The 17,928-nt window shown below is 37.0% G+C and overlaps 1 protein-coding gene across 1 annotated transcript in view; it reads left to right on the top strand.

Annotated features, from left to right (window-relative positions):
- Positions 1–17,451, top strand: part of LOC124545040 (transport and Golgi organization 2 homolog) — a 64,019-nt gene extending 46,568 nt beyond the window's left edge. Inside the window, exons 3-6 of the mRNA XM_047123825.1 lie at positions 11,227–11,470; positions 16,526–16,753; positions 17,098–17,208; positions 17,289–17,451. Of these exons, the coding sequence (XP_046979781.1) occupies positions 11,227–11,470; positions 16,526–16,753; positions 17,098–17,208; positions 17,289–17,421 (716 nt within the window). The 3' untranslated portion in view covers positions 17,422–17,451. The remainder of the gene's footprint in view (positions 1–11,226; positions 11,471–16,525; positions 16,754–17,097; positions 17,209–17,288) is intronic.
- Positions 17,452–17,928: the final 477 nt, after the last annotated feature.

The raw sequence follows: 17,928 nt of genomic DNA, 5'->3' as shown, positions 1-17,928 counted from the left end.
AAAAATGATCATATGCAAGTTTATCATATGTAATAAAAATAAAAGCCAGTGTTAAAAGTTACCCTGAGAGGGCAGTAACATTGAAGATACAGTATTTTTATTTTGCTGTTCAAAGTTTAAGTCTGTGAGAGCAATTCTGTAGAACAATATTGCTTTTCAATGAAAGTAATGGTTTAATAATACTTTATTAAGATTAAATAAAATGACTATTTAACTGAATTTAGTTAAAATTTGAATATAAGGTTTGCAAAAATGTTTAGCAGTCATTTTCTTAATTTCACAAAATATAACACAGTAAAATGAAATTGTTAGTTTGCCACTGTCTATAGGAGTGTATCTTGGTACACTTTAAATTCTGTCTTGCTGAAAAGTAAAAATCGACATCTGGAGCACTAATGAACTTTACGACATCCTATGCTTCTCCCAGCAGTAACATTAATTCTTCTATTTCTCTGCATCTTCACTGGTACATTAATACCTCTCAATTTCTTCAGCATCTCAAGTACTATTTGCGACACAGTATGCGATGGTGAATTTATGTCACCAGTTCCAGAATTGCTGGAGGACTTGTTGTGAATTCCATTTGGTAGGCATGACAGCATCTTGTTGGCACTGACAGGATGTATTCAGCAGTTGTCAAAACCAGACACTAGATTTTCACTTATTTTGTGTTGTGTTGGATATAACTTCTTGTAAATTTGATAGAGCAGTTGTCGAAACTGATCCTTGCTGAGTGTTTGAGATTTCTTTTGTCCAGAAGATTTCCAAGTGTCTAGTAGATTTCAGCAGTGACGTTTTAATGGTCCATAAATGCACCGTCCATTTATTTGCAGCAAGTGAATTCTGTTTGCTGGTAGATGTGTGAATGTTATATTATAGTCTTGTGCCTGTTTCAGAATATCTTTATTAAAATGACTGCTGAGATTCTCACCTATTAGTACTTTTCTTCCTGGAATATTTTTGACGTGAGGAATAAAAACTGTTTCAGACCAGTCACTGGACGCAACTATGTCGAACCAGTCACTCTTACTCTAATTATATCATGTATATGGAGGACTACCTTCTGTCTGTGTAGATCAGATGTGCTCTGCCTTATATATGATGTAAGCTGGTAACATAACACCAAAGGCTGGACCACAGAACATGATTGAAATTGAGCTTTTGGTAGTGCTCCGGATTCTATCTGGGTATTTCATTCCTCTCTTAAATATGCAATGCCTCTGGCCAGGATCATCCAACAAATTGGTCTCAATGTAATGTAATGCAATTTAATATTATCAGGTGGGACATCAGAGCCATCACCATTTTCAGAGTGAAACTGAAGTTGTTAAAAGTAACCTTTGACAGTTCCTGCTGATAATGAAGTCTGTTTATTGTAATGTTACAACTCATGCACCATGAAATTCTGCCCCTATGTCTTTTCAGAAATCCAGTGGCCCAATCTATACCTGGCATAATATTTTTAAATGCAGGTAACTTATGTCCCTGTGCTGTCAAAAAGATGTTTGCCATCATTTGTAAACCTAGCAGGTCAAATGGAAATCCTGCCACATACTGTAACATTACATTATATATCATTAATATTTGTTCCATAGATCATGAATACGATGTTTCATTATGCCCATTTTGCTTAGAAATCTCACCATCAAATATTTTCTGACATAACCTTAAGATACATAAATTCAATACAAACCTCATACATGCTACATTTGAAGAACTTATTAAAGACTATTATACAAATATTATTGGAAGGTTAAGGTCAATATTAGCTTGTATGCATATAAAATTGATCACATGTGAAAAAAATAGGCAAATATTGGTGCCCTTTCAAATTTTAACCAAAGAATATACAAATGCTAACAGAAGAAGCCATTGGTACCAATATGTTCAACATAAATATCCTAAATATCCCAAACAGAAATTTACCTTCCAATTTTGTTTTAATAGTATTTATGATAATACATATGACTTTCTGGAAATTGTTCAGTGTTACACTGTTGTTCAAAGTAACCGCATTTTATGGTATTCTAGAATAGTATCTCTTCTTAGCAACAATAGTAGCCTTAGCAAATCACAGTTTGGTTTCCAGAAGGCTTTCTCTACTGAGAATCACCGCATTTACATTGGGGTCCCAAAACCGGATTTCATAAGCCAATTTCCCAACACTGCTTCTGGGTGGTCATGAAAACACTTCAAAATCGATTCTGCAAATCTGCTTCTATTTTCCGGTTTTCCAATTCAACAGTCAATTTTTGTTCTCATGTAAATGCAATTGGTTTTGAAACATGCTTCAGCCATCAGGTTTCATCTTTTTTCTAACTTTTTGACTAATATGGACATAGTTGTTTTTTATATAGCAAAAAGTTGAAATATTAGACTGAAGCTGTTTATACATAATTAATCAAAGAGAAATAGTGATTAGGCTGATTAAATCAGAAACTGTAACAGCACCATATCTAACTGGGCTATCAAATCTACTGATATGTAAGAACAACAGTGATAAACGGTTTCCAAAATTTGGTTTTCGTCTTTCAGAAGATGTGTCACATGCAAACATAGTGAATGTCATTTACACATTCAATCACCAGATTTTTACAAACCTTAGACAATAAAATGGCACTGATTAGTATTTTATGCAAGTTCTCTAAGGCATTTGATTGTGTGAATCATAGTATTCTCCTAGATAAATGGACATTTTATGGGATAGATGGCACAGCCAAACAATGAATAATGTCATATCTAACCAAAAGAATTCAGGAAGTTGTACTTAGTAATTCAAGCAATATAGTGCAGGGACACAATTCTGACTGCGGAGAAAACATATATAGGATTCCACGAGGCTCAATCTTAGGTCCACTATTCATCCTCATATATGTAAATGATCCTTTGTCTTGTACACAGCAAACAGAATTAATTATTTTTGCAGATGACACTAGTATTGTAATCAATCCAAGCACATGTACAGACACAGAATAAATGGTAAACAAAGTTCTTAAAAGTATCATTGACTGGTTTTCTGCAGATGGTCTCACTCTTAATTTTAAAAATACACAACATATTCAGTTCTACACATCTAGAGGTACTACACCAATGATAAGTGGAAACATAAAAATGCTTGGGTTTCCATAGTGATGAGAATTTAAATTGAAAAACCACATTTTGGAACTCCTAAAACAAATTAGTTCAGCCACATTTGCACTTAGAATCATTGCAAATCTTGGAGAGAGACAAATCAGTAAGTTGTCATATTTTGCCTATTTTCATTCAATAATGTCATATGGAGTAATGTTCTGTGGTAACTCAAGAAAGAAAGTTTTCATTGCACAAAAACAAGCTGTAAGGATAATAGTGATGCTCACCCAGGATCATCTTGTAGAGATCTGCTTAAGGAGTTGGGCACTCTGATTACTGCTTCACAGTATACTTATTCCCTCTTGAAGTTTGTTGTAAATAATCCACCATAGTTCAAAAGGAACAAGGAGGTAAATAATTACAAAACCAGAAGGAAAAATGACATTTGATATGCCAAATTAAGGTTGTCTTCAGTGCCAAAAGGGGGTGCACAGTGCTGCAACAAAAAGTTTTGATCTCTTATACAATGACATACAATGTCTGATAAGCAGGAAGGTAAAATTTGATAACAAATATCGAAAGTTTCTCCTTGACAACTCTTTGTATTCCATAGAAAATTACTGTTACTGTAATGTTTAAAAGTTGGTGGATAGGAATTACTAACTCACATACATATATCTTTTTTTCTTGTAAAAAAAATATAACAAATTAACTGGTGATTTGAATGTAAAATGACTCACTCCACATCATTACTATTTATCATGCAAAATGAGCTATGAAACATATAACTAAGCAACTTAGGAGAGAACACCAAAATGTCATGCAAGTAAGTGGACCAAAATGGAAGTTCTTTGATACTTCATACATGCACTGCTATCAACAGCATTCTCTGCTAATCAACTGTTAATGCAAGAGCTCATTGCTGAAAATAGGTTCACTGACGTCAGCAACTATAAATAACTGAGTGAAAGGATTGGAGAGACTGACCTTGAAGGTGTACAGTTTGTGGCCTTAAGTGTTGATTATGGAGCTGTTAGCTGCTTTAATGGTTGTGATTGAACATCCTGTTTGTTGTCCAGTGTGTAGCTGGCAGTAGTGTGCTGATGTCAGAGTAAGCATCTATGAGGAATGTCGTGTGCCTGTGTCCCTGTCTGATACATAAAGTCTCTTTGATGCAATAGACTGTGCACGTGGAGGTGGCTGCTGAGGACACTGTGTAGTCTCTGAACTGCTGCTGTGAGTGCACTGGCTATTGTGGCGATGATGGCACTTTCTGTCCGAAGTGCAATCTGTTGCGCCTAGCTCAGATTGTGATTGCTATTTGGGTAGCTGCACTGTGAAGTACACTTTGCAGCATGTTAGCCAAAATGTCTGAGATACCAGCATATCATGCAGGCATTGTACTGTTGTCGCTGTAGCTTATGTGTTGGTGACGCCAGGTTGAACTAGTGATGGGTTTGACTATCAGCATCCTGTCACGGCAGCCGTGTGCACGATTAAGTTGACAGTGCGTCCACTATGGTTGGTAAACTTTGGATTTCCTCAGAAATACTTGATGGGCATCATGTCGTGATGGCTGCACAGTCGGAAGTTGTCATTTTGGGTGAACTCAGCAGACATCAGTCATGTTTGGCTGGCAAGTCCGCCAATGTTGTCATGGGTATCTGTTCCAGGCAACTCAAGCGTTATGTAGAGCATATTGACAACCTGCAGCAACTGTCAGAAAATTTATCACCATATACTGCCAACACTGTTCAGACTTGTGCTGGTAGTTGTTGCTACCAAATATGTAGCAACAAATTATTGGAAACTGTGGAGATGTTTACTAAATTACGTAGATTTCTCCAGAACTCTACTGCGGTCCTGTCACTGTGCTTCTCTTGATATATCACTTGCCTGATCCTGAGGGTGGTGGATTATTTACAGCGAGAAATCAGCTTGTCATTTAGTCTGTTGTAAGTTTGATCTGCTGGTGGATGCACAATCGTTTCTGATAATAATGCTGTTGTTTGTTGCTCCAAACTAATAATCACCAAAGTAAACTGTTCATGACTGTCAGTCACTTGTTGTAGATGGAGCATATTTTCTGTTGCTGCAACCCAAGTTTGCAGTTGGATGGGCATAAACAGTTAAGCCCATAATTGCAGGTGAGTGCATATGAACTGCTTCATCTGACAGATGAATAGTTCATTGCTTAACTGTGATCACGGTGTAGATGAGATCACTGGTACTGTTGAAGTTCCTGATTCTGATGTAACCACGCCATCTGTGTTAACGTGAAAATACTCTGTACCATGGTGTGAAACTGACAGCATCGCCTGCATTTGTGGATGCTCTGTTAAAGAGTTTGTCATTACATATGGTCACAACATAGAAGAATTTACCTGGGCTGACAGTGTTTTTAAGTTTGGTGTAACATTTCCTTCTGCTTCAGCAGAAATGTTCACTGCTCTGTGGTGTGGTGACTTTGCAGAATTAGCACCATTTCCATTGCACTGCATAGGGTTCATGTTAAAATTTGTTGGGAGAGCTTGTTGATCTAGTCAAAAATGGTATGAAATAGCTCATTGTCATCATCTCAGTACGGATTTAGCCATTTGTCATTGATAATGGTAGTGGGAAAGCACAGAAGTTTTTAATCAAAGCCAGGAATTATGTGGTTAGATATACAGTCCAAACAAATAATAGCATCTATCCTTTAAATGAACAGAATCAACTTTTTACTCAAGATTGAAATTGTGGAAGAACATGTGGTCAAGAAAATAATGAAAAGCATTTAACTTGTACATAATGACAAGGTTAAAAAAGTGCATGTCAGGGAGGTCATGTGTAGGTATTGATATTCTCGCAACACCAAAGTGCAAAATGCATTACTGTTACAATGTAATTATGTACATACTGATGATGCCTTATACAATATGTCACGTGGTAGACAGATGGTAGAGCAGTTGCCTGCGAAAGGCAAAGGTCTCGAGTTCGAGTCTCGGTCCGGCACACAGTTTTAATCTGCTAGGAAGTTTCATATCAGCGCACACTCCACTGCAGAATGAAAATATCATTCTGGAAACATGACAGTTGTTTACAGGCAAATAAATCAATTTTTAATTTGAATCAAACTATTCATCCACTTTGATATGTCCACTGACAGTTGTAGTGTCAAGGTCTAAAACAAAATGCACATAATAATTGACAGTGGTAAGGTGACATCTTATTAGCCCAAGAGTATACATTTGCATGCTAAACTGAATTTGTATCAGATTAAATGCATCACTTTCTAAACATGTCAGGGATGCTGGACTGAATCTTCATTCAGTTTTTCACAGCTGTACAAAAAACACAGTGTTTAGTATTATTATTATTACAGGATTAATCAACACAAAGATTAATTAATAACAATGTCTTGTTGTATTCCTGGTATCCTCTGCCAAGCCTCTTTATCTAGCGTATCTTCCTTGTTGATGCTGCAATGTTCCATTACTCCAGTTATGTGGTCTGTCCAAGAACATCGTGGTCTTCTGCACTTACGTCTGCCAGGTGTTTTCCAATCATAGACCTTCTTTGGCCACCGATGATCTGGCATTCTCATCATATGTCCATACGGTTTTATTGATGTTCTTTCAATTCTATCTATCACTGTATCATTTGCCTTCATTCTAGCTCTTACTTCCTCCTTAGTTTGTCTTTCAGTTCTTGATATTCTGGCACTCCTATGCAAATAATCCATTTCCACAGCCATTAGTATTCTTTTGAGATCTGCATTTAAGATCCATAGATCTGATCGATAGCACTGATTCAACCATTATCTTACCTGCTCTTTTCTTAAAGCTGTTGGAAATATTCTTATCCCACCAAGAAGAATTCATACACCCTAACACTTTTCTGCTTTGTTGTATTCTATACTTTGCTTCTGTATTGCCCAATCCATTTTTATCAATATGTGCCCTGAGATATTTAAATTTCTCTACCTGTCTCATAACTGCTTTGTCATTGATGTGTACTTCAAATTTAGCATCACTATTCACCAACAGATACTCTGTTTTTGTTAGACTCATTTGTAGTCCCCACCTGTTATACTTCTGATATAAACATCATATCATGAACTCAAGGCCATAATCATCTTGTGCTATAATTGCCTGATCATCAGCAAAACTTAATGAAAATATTTGTACATAGTTGACAGTGATTCCCATTCCTCTGCAGCTGTTCTTCCAATTTCAGAGAGCCACTTCTGCATATAAATTGAACAAGATGGGTGACATACTGCAACCTTGTCGTAAACATTTAGTAACATTAATAGGTTCTGATAACTTTGAACCTCATTTAATTTGTACCACATTATCTCTGTACATTTCAATAATAATTTGTAAAAGGTGATCATCTATGCCTATATGCTTCATAGTTCCCCACAGCTCAGATCTAGGGACTGTCTCATAAGCTTTTTCTAAATCTACTGCTATAAATTTCTCCATTAGTTGTAAGATAAATAGGTTATCTGTACATTATCTGTCCTGCCTAAACCCGTTCTGGCCTCCCCATTATGGTGGCCATCATTTTGTCTAATTTTTTCAAACATTATATTGCCAAATAAGCGGCTCATTGTACAGTTGACGCTAATGCCCCTATAGCAGTTTGTGTCTTTTCTATTCCCTTTCTTGAAAATAGAAACAATATATGACTTTTTCCATTCTGAGGGAATTTCAATCCTTTTACAGCAGTTGTTCATCAGGCAGGTTATTCGTTTCTTCAGATATCTTCCTCCAGCCTTCAATAATTCAACAGTAATGTTTCCTGGACCAGGTGATTTACCATTCTTTATTTTAATTAATGCATAATTCACTTCCTCTATTGTAATGTTTGTATTTCAGTCAGTTACTTCCATCTTCTCTTCATTCCCTTGCGTGTAATATGGCCTATCTTCAGTTAAAAGGTCTGCATAGTGTTTTTCCATTCCTTTAAGGGAATTAGGTTGTTTACTGTTTTGTTTACTTGTGTTTTCTTCATACTGGTAATTGTCCTCCACACTTCTGTTATTTCTGATCCACCTATTAGACTCTCAATTTCGAAACATTTCTGTTCCCACATCTTGTTCTTTTCTAATTGAAATCTGTTTCTTAATTTGTAATTTGTTGTCTGTTAGTTTTTCCTGTCCTGTAGTGATTTAGTTGATAACCATTTTTTGTAGAGATTTTTCTTTTCCCTAATCAACATCTTCAGGTCATCAGACATCCATGGAGGATCCCGTTTACCTAGTCTTTTACTCTCAATCCCTAGTACCTCTAGAGAAATTTTTGTAAGTGCTTTTTTAATATTTTCATTTTCTACTTCAACATTGTCATCTTCTGGAATCTTTGGTGCTGAACTGCTTCAAGAGAAAGAGCTTATACCTTGCCTGCTCTAATTCCTCATGATGGCTGTGGTCAGCCACTTTTCCAGTTGTTGATGTTTTTCTCCTAAATGGGTATGTCAACTTTGCTAAAACTAAGTAGTGATCAGACCCACAGTTGGCTCCCCGCATGACTCTACAGTCTTGAACTACCATTTCTGGCCATTGCTTGGTAATGATGTATTCAATTATTGATTTCTGCTGTAATGATGGTCTCTCTCATGTATATTTGTGGATATCTATATGTGAATAGTGGGCATTCGGAATTTTCAAATGACATTGGTTACAGAGTTCTACAAGATTTTCTCCAGAATTACTAATGAGATTTTCTCCATATATTTCTACTACTGCATCATTTACTTGTGAGCCAATCCTCACATTAAAATCTCCTGCTATTATTACTTCTTGGTGCTTTTTGAAAAGTTTTGGAAATTTGTGGTACGGTCTTATGGGACCAAACTGCTGAGGTCATTGGCCCTAAGCTTACACACTACTTTATCTAACTTAAACTAACTTATGCTAAGGACGACACAAACACCCATGCCCGAGGGAGGACTCAAAACTACGACAGGGGAGCCGCGCAGACCGTGGAAAGATGCCTCAGACCACGTGGCTACCCAGCATGGCCTGTGCTTTTTGACTTGGTTGAGTAGATGGTCTAATTTCTGGTATAAATGCCCTTTGGCTTGCTGTGCCACATCATCATTTGGTGCATACACCCCTATTATAACTGTTTCAATGCCATATAACTTGATGTCAATCGTGACAATTCTTTTGCATATAAATGCATAGTCCGTTATGTATGTGCTCAGAGCTTTGTTAATTAGAATGGAAACGCCTGCTTTTGCTCCTTTATATTTATCAACTCCAGACCAATAATGGATGAAATTTCCAAATTTCTCATTCCCTTGTCACTTATTTTTTGTTTCTGAGAGAATAATTATGTCCAACTTCAGTAGACTTAATTTCATTCTCTATTTTGGTGTGTTTATTTGTCAGGCTTTGAACATTCCATGTACCAACTCTCAATGTCCTTCCCCTTGCCAATAATTGTCGTAAAGAGTTTCTATCTGATTTTTGAGGCTCCGCTTTAGATTCTCAAGCTTGTAGAAGTTTTTGTGGATAATTGGGTGCTGGCCTGTTGACCAACTTGGAGGACCAGGATCTGATATCAGGATTTACTCCCCTAGGAGGGTTGGCTTCACCATGCCTATAGAGATCCCTGTTCCTTAGATGGGACACATTTTGTCTGGCTCCTCCGTTGAGGCCTGTCCAGCTTGGATGACCCTGCCAGTAGCTACACTACTGCCAGCATAGCTCTCAACTTCGCTGGAGCACACAAACCCTCCCACCCAGTACTGAAGGTCCTTTGATCAGGCAGTGTCCCTTGGGAGGGAACAATGTGCTTATCATTCCAATAAATTATCTTACCTTTCTGAACAGATTTTAAAGTGAATGGTGATTCACAAATGAAAATCAATGACTAGGTAGTTACAGACAGGGTGACTCGCAATTCTCGTAGTCCATGTAGTAACTCTCATTCATTTATACAGTAATTTCAGCTCTTCACCAACAGATAACAATGCAGATAAAAAACAACTAGACGATGTTCTATTAAACAGGCTTTTAGATACCTGGGTAAATCTAAATATTTTACATCCTTACTTGTAACTATTTTAGTGTGTACTGGCCTCATCGCTTTATCACAACATGTCAGCTGGTCAGCTTTCTCCTAGTTGATTTACTTTACCTGGTGTTAATCTCCCTATGATCTTATGTTCTTGTCACTGAGTGAGTTTCATACAAGTTTGCAATTGAAGTTTCATGTAGGATACTGCACAGATGCTATGTATCATTTTCAACTGAAGATGAGTATCAAAGCTTCAGAAATGTAGAATTTTTCTTCAATAATCAAGTATAGCTGATAGAACAAATTGGTTTTATGTGTTTTTGTTAAATCCATCTCACAGTCATATGAACCAGTCTAAAACATTGATGTTTTACCCATAGGATCTCATCTCATCATATCTTACTCCATGTCAATAATTTCATTTATCAGCCTTTTCTGAAACTAGCAGAAAGTTTGTAAAGAAATAATATTTTCTGTAAGGCTACATGACTCAAAAGTCAGCTATATCTTTAATAGCTGCTGCCACATCTAGTAACAAACTCAGTCTATGGTTATCAGTTTTAGAAGAATGAATCCAGCCAAAGTGCCTTTCCTTCAAGATTAAACAATGGAAAATCCAGGATGGAATGTAGCAATATTATGAGAAGGAAAGTTGCTACTCACTGTATAGTGGAGATGCCAAGTCGCAGATAGGCACAACAAAAAGACTCTCAGAATTATAGCTTTCAGCTGTTGAAGCCTTCATCAACAATAAGACACACACACACACACACACACACACACACACACACACACACACACACACACACACACACAACTACAGGTAACTGAAACAACACAGTGTGTGTGTGTGTGTGTGTGTGTGTGTGTGTGTGTGTGTGTGTGTGTGTGTGTGTGTGTGCGTGAGTGAGTGTGTGCGTGTATATTGTTGATGAAGGCCTTAATGGCAGAAAGCTATAATTGTGAGAGTCTTTTTGTTGTGCCTATCTGCGACTCAGCATCTTCACTATACAGTGAGTAGTAAATTTCCTTCGCATAGCATTGTTTCCTTAAACAGTATGTTTCCTATATGTGACGGTTAATGTCAACATACGTGCAGATCAGTTGTATTAATTTGGTGATTGCTTCTTTTGTCCAATAGGTCGTGACTTGGAACCTGGTAAAGAGGGAGGCGCATGGCTTGCTCTTTCAGCAAAGAATGGAAAACTTGGTGCGTTATTCAATATCATGATGCCAGGCGGCAAGCATCCTCCACATCTATTAGGAAGAGGTAGTCTTCTTGCCAATTTTGTGCGTAATAATGTTTCCTGCAGCAAATATCTGCAAGAAGTGGCAGGGAATGGTGCAAATTATCGCCCTTTCAATCTTCTCACATTACACTTGAGGTAAATGTGCAACTAGCATATTTAAACTCATACAAGTGTGGGCATTCAAGCTGAAGTGCTAATTATAACAGAAATAATATTACTGCGTGAGATGTAGTCAGAAGTGTGAGGTATTCTGTTAAGTTAGAAGGTAAGTTGTCATTACCTACAGTGGTTTACATACAGTACTGAATCACACACATACACACACACACACACACACACACACACACACACACACAAATACACACGTATATGTGTCTTACATAGTGGTTGCTGGGGTGCAGGTACACAGTGTGTCCCACTTATCTTGAACACACTAAATCACTGTTTGTCCAGATGCAAATTACAAAATGTTTCAAGCAAATGATCTTTAGCCATCAGGGAGACATCAATCAGCATGGTTGCCTTTGTTGTAGCATCATTTTCTATAAAGATATGAAAGGTGGTATGACTTTTTTTAATGGCACCCTGTATTTTTTATTTGGTAATTCATTTCCTCTCCTAAAGACCTATTCAAAAATGTATCACATTGTACCATTCACTGAAACAAAACGTTATTAATTACGTAACACAACATTGATGTTGACGCTCCCAGCGCTTAGTGCAGGTACTCAGGGTAATGGAACACAGCCACGTTCTGATGTCGATAGAGGACAAATGTAAACAGAAGCAGAATGCACACCTGTCATGCCATCAACCATCGTCAGTCGAAGAGTTGTGTGAGTAGAATGTACACCAACAAAGAGAAAGTAGAAATGCTTCTCATCTATGGGGAATGTAAGTTATCAGAACAATAGTTGCAACACTGTTTTCTTATGTTCGGCTACACATAGTACAGTAGTTTAGTTCTTTTAAATACTGTTGTGTAGAGCAGGCATACAGTAAAGGCTGTCCTTCCTACAAACTGCATTGACATAATGTTTCTTTTATTGTTATTGTTGAAGGTAGGTGAAATGCTATGCAGGCAGCGGAACTGTACAGAGATCAATATCCTGACAAGAACCCACCTTCCTGATGGATGTTTCCTCATCTTGTTGCAATGCTTCAGGAAATGGGAAGTTTCAACCCACGACAATGCAATCGTCGTAGCACTCCCACAGACGACGCTGCCAAACTAATTGTTCTCACTTCCGTTGCTATGAATCCACATGTGAGCACATGACGGCTTGAACACAAGATTGGCATTCCTAAAACCAGTGTACATCGTGTTCTTACACATGACCAGTTCCATCCTTACCATGTACACCTACATCAAGACTTGCATGGGAATGATTTCCAGAATCGTGAACAGTTCTGTCAGTGAGCACAACAGCAAATCCTTGCCAATCCGAACGTCTTCTCTAATATTCTATTTACCAATGAATGTTCCTTCTCTAACAAAGTATAGGTAAATATAAGGAAAACGCATTATTGGTCCAGTGACAACCCACGATGGCTTAGACAGGTGGAACATCAGCATCAGTGGAGAGTTAACGTCTGGTGTGGGATGCTTGGTACTACAATTATTGGCCCCTATTTCATCAATGGTAGTCTAAACAGCACAGTTTATGCCAACTTCCTCAGACGAATTCTTCCTCCTCTTCTGTATGAAGTGCCACTAAGAACCAGAATGCTTATGTGGTGTCAACACAATGGATGTCCAGCACATATTGCCTTGCGTGCACGTCATGTTCTGAACCAAAGGTATTCTGCCAGATGGATTGTTTGAGGAGAAACAGTTACTTGACCTGCTGCAAGGTGTCCTGATTTAAATCCTGTGGACTTTTTTCTTTGGGGATGCGTTAAAGAAGTTGTCTATCGCGATATTCCAACAACTCCAGAGGACATGCAGGAATATATCGTTCTTGCTTGTAATTCTCTTCAGCAGGAAACACTGGAAGCAGTAAATAATTCTTTCATTCAATAAGTGCACCACGTATCAGTGCCCAGGGTCACCACTTCGAGCACCTTTGAATGTTCTACTCCTGGGAAGTGATACAGGAGAGTCAGAGTCAATTTTATGTTATGATTTTACTTGGTTTTCATTTGTTTTCTGACAACTCCAGCAAGTGGACGAGTTTGTGATCGCAGGTTCAAAGTCAATGTTGTGTTATGTAATTAATAACATTGTGTTTCAGTGAATGGTACTCTGTGATACATTTTTCAATAGGTCTTTAGGAGAGGAAATGAATTACCGAACAAAAAATACAGGGTGCCATTTTAAAAAGTCATACCACTGTTCATATCTTTGTAAAAAAATGAAGCTACAACAAAGACAATCATGCTGATTAATGTTGCCCTGATCGCTAAGGAACATTTGCTTGAAACATTTTGTAATTTGCATCTAGACAAACAATTATTTAGGGTGGTCAAGATAAATGGGACACCCTGTATATCTGTGTGTGTGTGTGTATCAGAAGTTAACTTACTATATTTATAGCAAATTATCTGTATTATGATACAACTGACAATCGCGGTGTCAATTTTTTTGCAAATGTAGCATTAAGGATGCTCTTAGCATCAACAGTCTACTGAGAGCCTAATAATGAATTTGCTGGTGGCTCAATAGCCAAGCCATTCAAAATTTTCTGTTGAGCAGGTCCCCCACCACATGCCTCCAGATACCAACACAGGTAGGAATAACCTGAAAAGAACTCTTCCCTTACCCAGGCCAAGGGTAAGCGTCTCCCACGGTTGGCAAGTCGCATAGCTATATAGAACCAAAAGCAGCGGAGGTGCATTGTGTTGTGTACCACTGGTTCCAGGGTGCCGGCGCTCTGAGTATCCCCCTGCCTAATGGACAGAATTGGCACCCTTTTCACTGCACTGAGACTATTGTTCTTATTTGGAATATTTCTGTTGATTTAAATAAATGCGCTATCATGGGTCGAAGGGAGAAGTGGGGGAGAGTTTAGTTAGGTGACTAGCTGTTCTGGCAATTTGCAATTTTGTCTAATTGGCCAATTAAGTATTGGTATTACAAGGGTAAGCTATTTTTAATTAATTATCTCTCATGAATAGATTCGTTATGTATCAGCTATTTATTTCTCCAATTGGCAATACCCTCTTAATTTTTATGTTTAAGCTGTGTCTGTTTTAAGAGAGAATGGCAGCCATAATCTCTCACAGCCATTTTGGAGATGATATGCTACATATTCTTCCTGTCTTTAGTTTTGACAGGCAAAGAAACACCTTTGCAAAAGTGTCCATTGCATGATGCAGCTCTGTTATTTGGTGAAATTGATATGATCACACATTGTGATCACTCATATCAATTTTACTGAGTGAGGTGGCACAATGGTTAGCACACTGGGCTTACATTTGGGAGGATGATGGTTCGAATACCATCCAATCTTCCAGATTTAAGTTTTCTGTGATTTCCCTGAATCACTTATGGTAAATTCCGCTATGGTTCCTTTCAAAAGGGCACATCTGACATAATTCTCCATCCTTCTGTAACCTGACCTTGTGCTCAGTCTCACGTTGTCGATGGGATGCTAAAAGTTTCTCTTCTTTCGTTTTCTCACCACATTCTCAGGACAGTGAGACATGGATGGACAACATGTTCTTACTGCATTTTTTACTGAACCTGTGGTCATTACCTTCAGTTGAGTTCTTTATTGTCTCTAGATGAATTGTGGCATTCCTTCCCTTCACCATATGTCACCATCTCTACACAGTAATCATCAAATTCCACACCTCATAGAATGAAGTAGTCTTTGCTTGTTCTCTAACTGTAAGGCAATTGGCCATCTTTGTTGTTGAGTGTACCACCTCTTGTGGCCATTGTCAGTACTATACAGCATGAAAAATCACTATCCTATTTAATGTTATGTATGTTTGTGCTATTCCTAATACTATTACATCAATATTAAAAACTTAACAGCCATTTAATGGTGCCTACATACCTCCTCTCCACCCTGTATATCACCAAATAGCTAAAACAGTCACTGAGTCCCAACTGCAGGTTGTTGATCTAATGGTTTCCAGGAGCAAGAAAAATTTTATTTTCATTATTTCATGTAATTATTGACTGAATTTAAAAATTGAAAATGAAATCATAATCCAGTCATTAAGTGATATAATCTTGCATTAAACATTTAACACAATAAATCAAGTATTTATGTTAGAAACTGTATATAAGCCTTGAGTCAGGATAACTCACAGCATGCAAATTACCCAGACTATATTCATCCAGTATTTGAGAATGAGAGCAGTCAACAATTTCTAACAAACTTTCCAGATGGTTTCAAACATTTTTGAAACTTTTTCTTGCTGACACCCTCTACAAAATAATCAAAGGAAAAAAGTTTATCACTTGCTACATTTTCACTGTTCAGCAGAACTTCAGCATCAGGCATGATGTTTTAATTTATTACTTCTATACTACTAACCCTACTCATGCACATTTTACAGACAATATCCACATACCCTTATGAATATAACTGGAAAATTATATAATTATATGACCCATAGTTCATGAGATATGTCAAACATTGAGATACACGTAAAACTAGCTTTCCTTATTATGAACCACAGATGGTGCAGACTATACTCATCCAGTGATTGATAATGAGAGCACTTAGCAACTTCCAACTACTGTAAAGATAATTTCAAACCTTTTCTGTTTAACATATTTACTCATTTGTAATGTAATGAGATATTGATTCTTTACAGAGTTGGGGGTGGGGTTACTGTTTGCTTAGAAATCCTCTTATTTCAATTTCACAGCTGACAGTGTAGCTAAAAAGTCTGTACAGGTTACAATACAAACTCTTCTGCTATATTTAACAGTGATATATCATTAATACTTGCAATAACCAATTATATATGGTGATTTTACGCTTCCCACCCATTTGTTTCAGAATAGTCTTTGGTTTCAAAATTTTCATAAACCTACTGAATTAATAAAGTGCTATGCATGAATGAATATGTATAACAATTTCATTGTGTAGTGTAGGATTTGTAAATTTTGTATTACCTTATGTATTATCTCCATTACTGTCACTACAGTGTCATCATTAAGTGCACAGGAAAATAAATTACATAATGTTTTTCTGACTATTTTGCTCATTAAGACATATTTACTTCCAGGAAAAATGATGCTGACATGTATGTGTATTCAAATGTTGGTAATCAAGGTGAACCCATTAAAATAACTGAAAACTGCTTTGGAATCAGTAACAGTGAGTTCAATACTCCATTCCTCAAAGTGACAGCAGGCACCGAAAGATTTAAACAAATTGTCCAGAACTATGGTGATATAACAAACAAGGATTCCCTAATAAATGAACTGCACACTTTTCTACAGTGGAAGGAAAGGTATGTTAAAAAGCTTCAAAGCCCTTTCTCCGAAAAGTTTGTTGCAAAAGCAACATGACAAAACAAGAACAAATGCTTACCATTCCTAAAAGCTAACTAAAGCTGTTGTTAGTAGAATAGAATACAACTAATCTTCTTCATTGTTTATTCATTAACTTAACAATGTGCCATTCAGTCTCTGAATATAAAGAAATAACATAATTATAGGCAATGAGAGTGCAAGAATGGGTTTTACTTTGTTTGCACATGCAAATTCACATGGCAGTGTGTGTAACTAATGATTTCTGATAATATATTTTCTTAAGAAATATATCATGTATATACGTGTTTCTCACTTATTTCAGTCATTTTCCTGACCCTGTACTCATTGAACGTGCCCCTCAAGTGACACCAGAGTTTCTATTGCCACTAAGCTCAGTATTCGTAAATAATATGAATCGTTCATATGGAACAAGGTAACATATAAATTATATTCACTATGGTTCTAATAGTTCATTATTTCTGTTGGCTTTAATGTGTGTTTGATATATTTCAGAGCACACAGTATAATTCTTATGGATGATGAAGGACATACTGACTTTTACGAGTGGTCAATGAAATCCCCTATTGAGGCTACCAATCCTGTTTGGGAATACAATCATCTAACATGTCAAGTACAGTTGCAGTAAATAGGAAATAAATAGATACTTTTATTATTACACAGCCCTTCTCAATCATTTCTCATAACTGTGTCTCATATTTGTGGAAGAAATTACAAATAGTGTTAATAAAAAGTCTAATTTTATAATAGAAACTAATACAAAAATTTGAAACTTTGGGCATAAAATTAACAATGGAATGGATAAAGACAACTACTCACTGTAGTGCAGAGACATTGTTGATAGTCACATAAAAAAGAAATTGAACAACATTGTTCAGCTTTAAAACTTGTGTTATTCTTCAGAATACATACAAGGACTAGGCGGAAAGGGAGAGATAGCAATGTAAAGAAAAGAATATGACACCAGAGACAGCTGTCCTGATGTGGAAAGAGCTAGTTGTGTATAATGGGAATGAGGGGTGAAATTACGAGGGGAAGACGAGTCAGAGCAGAGGGGACCTGCTGAGGAAAGTGCTGTTGATGGTCTACAGACCTACAAATCTAACTAAATGGCTGTTAGTGGAAAGTGATAAAC

Source organism: Schistocerca americana, chromosome 8, assembly GCF_021461395.2.
Source record: "Schistocerca americana isolate TAMUIC-IGC-003095 chromosome 8, iqSchAmer2.1, whole genome shotgun sequence".
Classification (NCBI taxonomy): domain Eukaryota; kingdom Metazoa; phylum Arthropoda; class Insecta; order Orthoptera; family Acrididae; genus Schistocerca; species Schistocerca americana.
The sequence above is the reverse complement of the archived record's forward strand: the minus strand, read 5'-3'. Positions and strand labels throughout refer to the sequence as shown.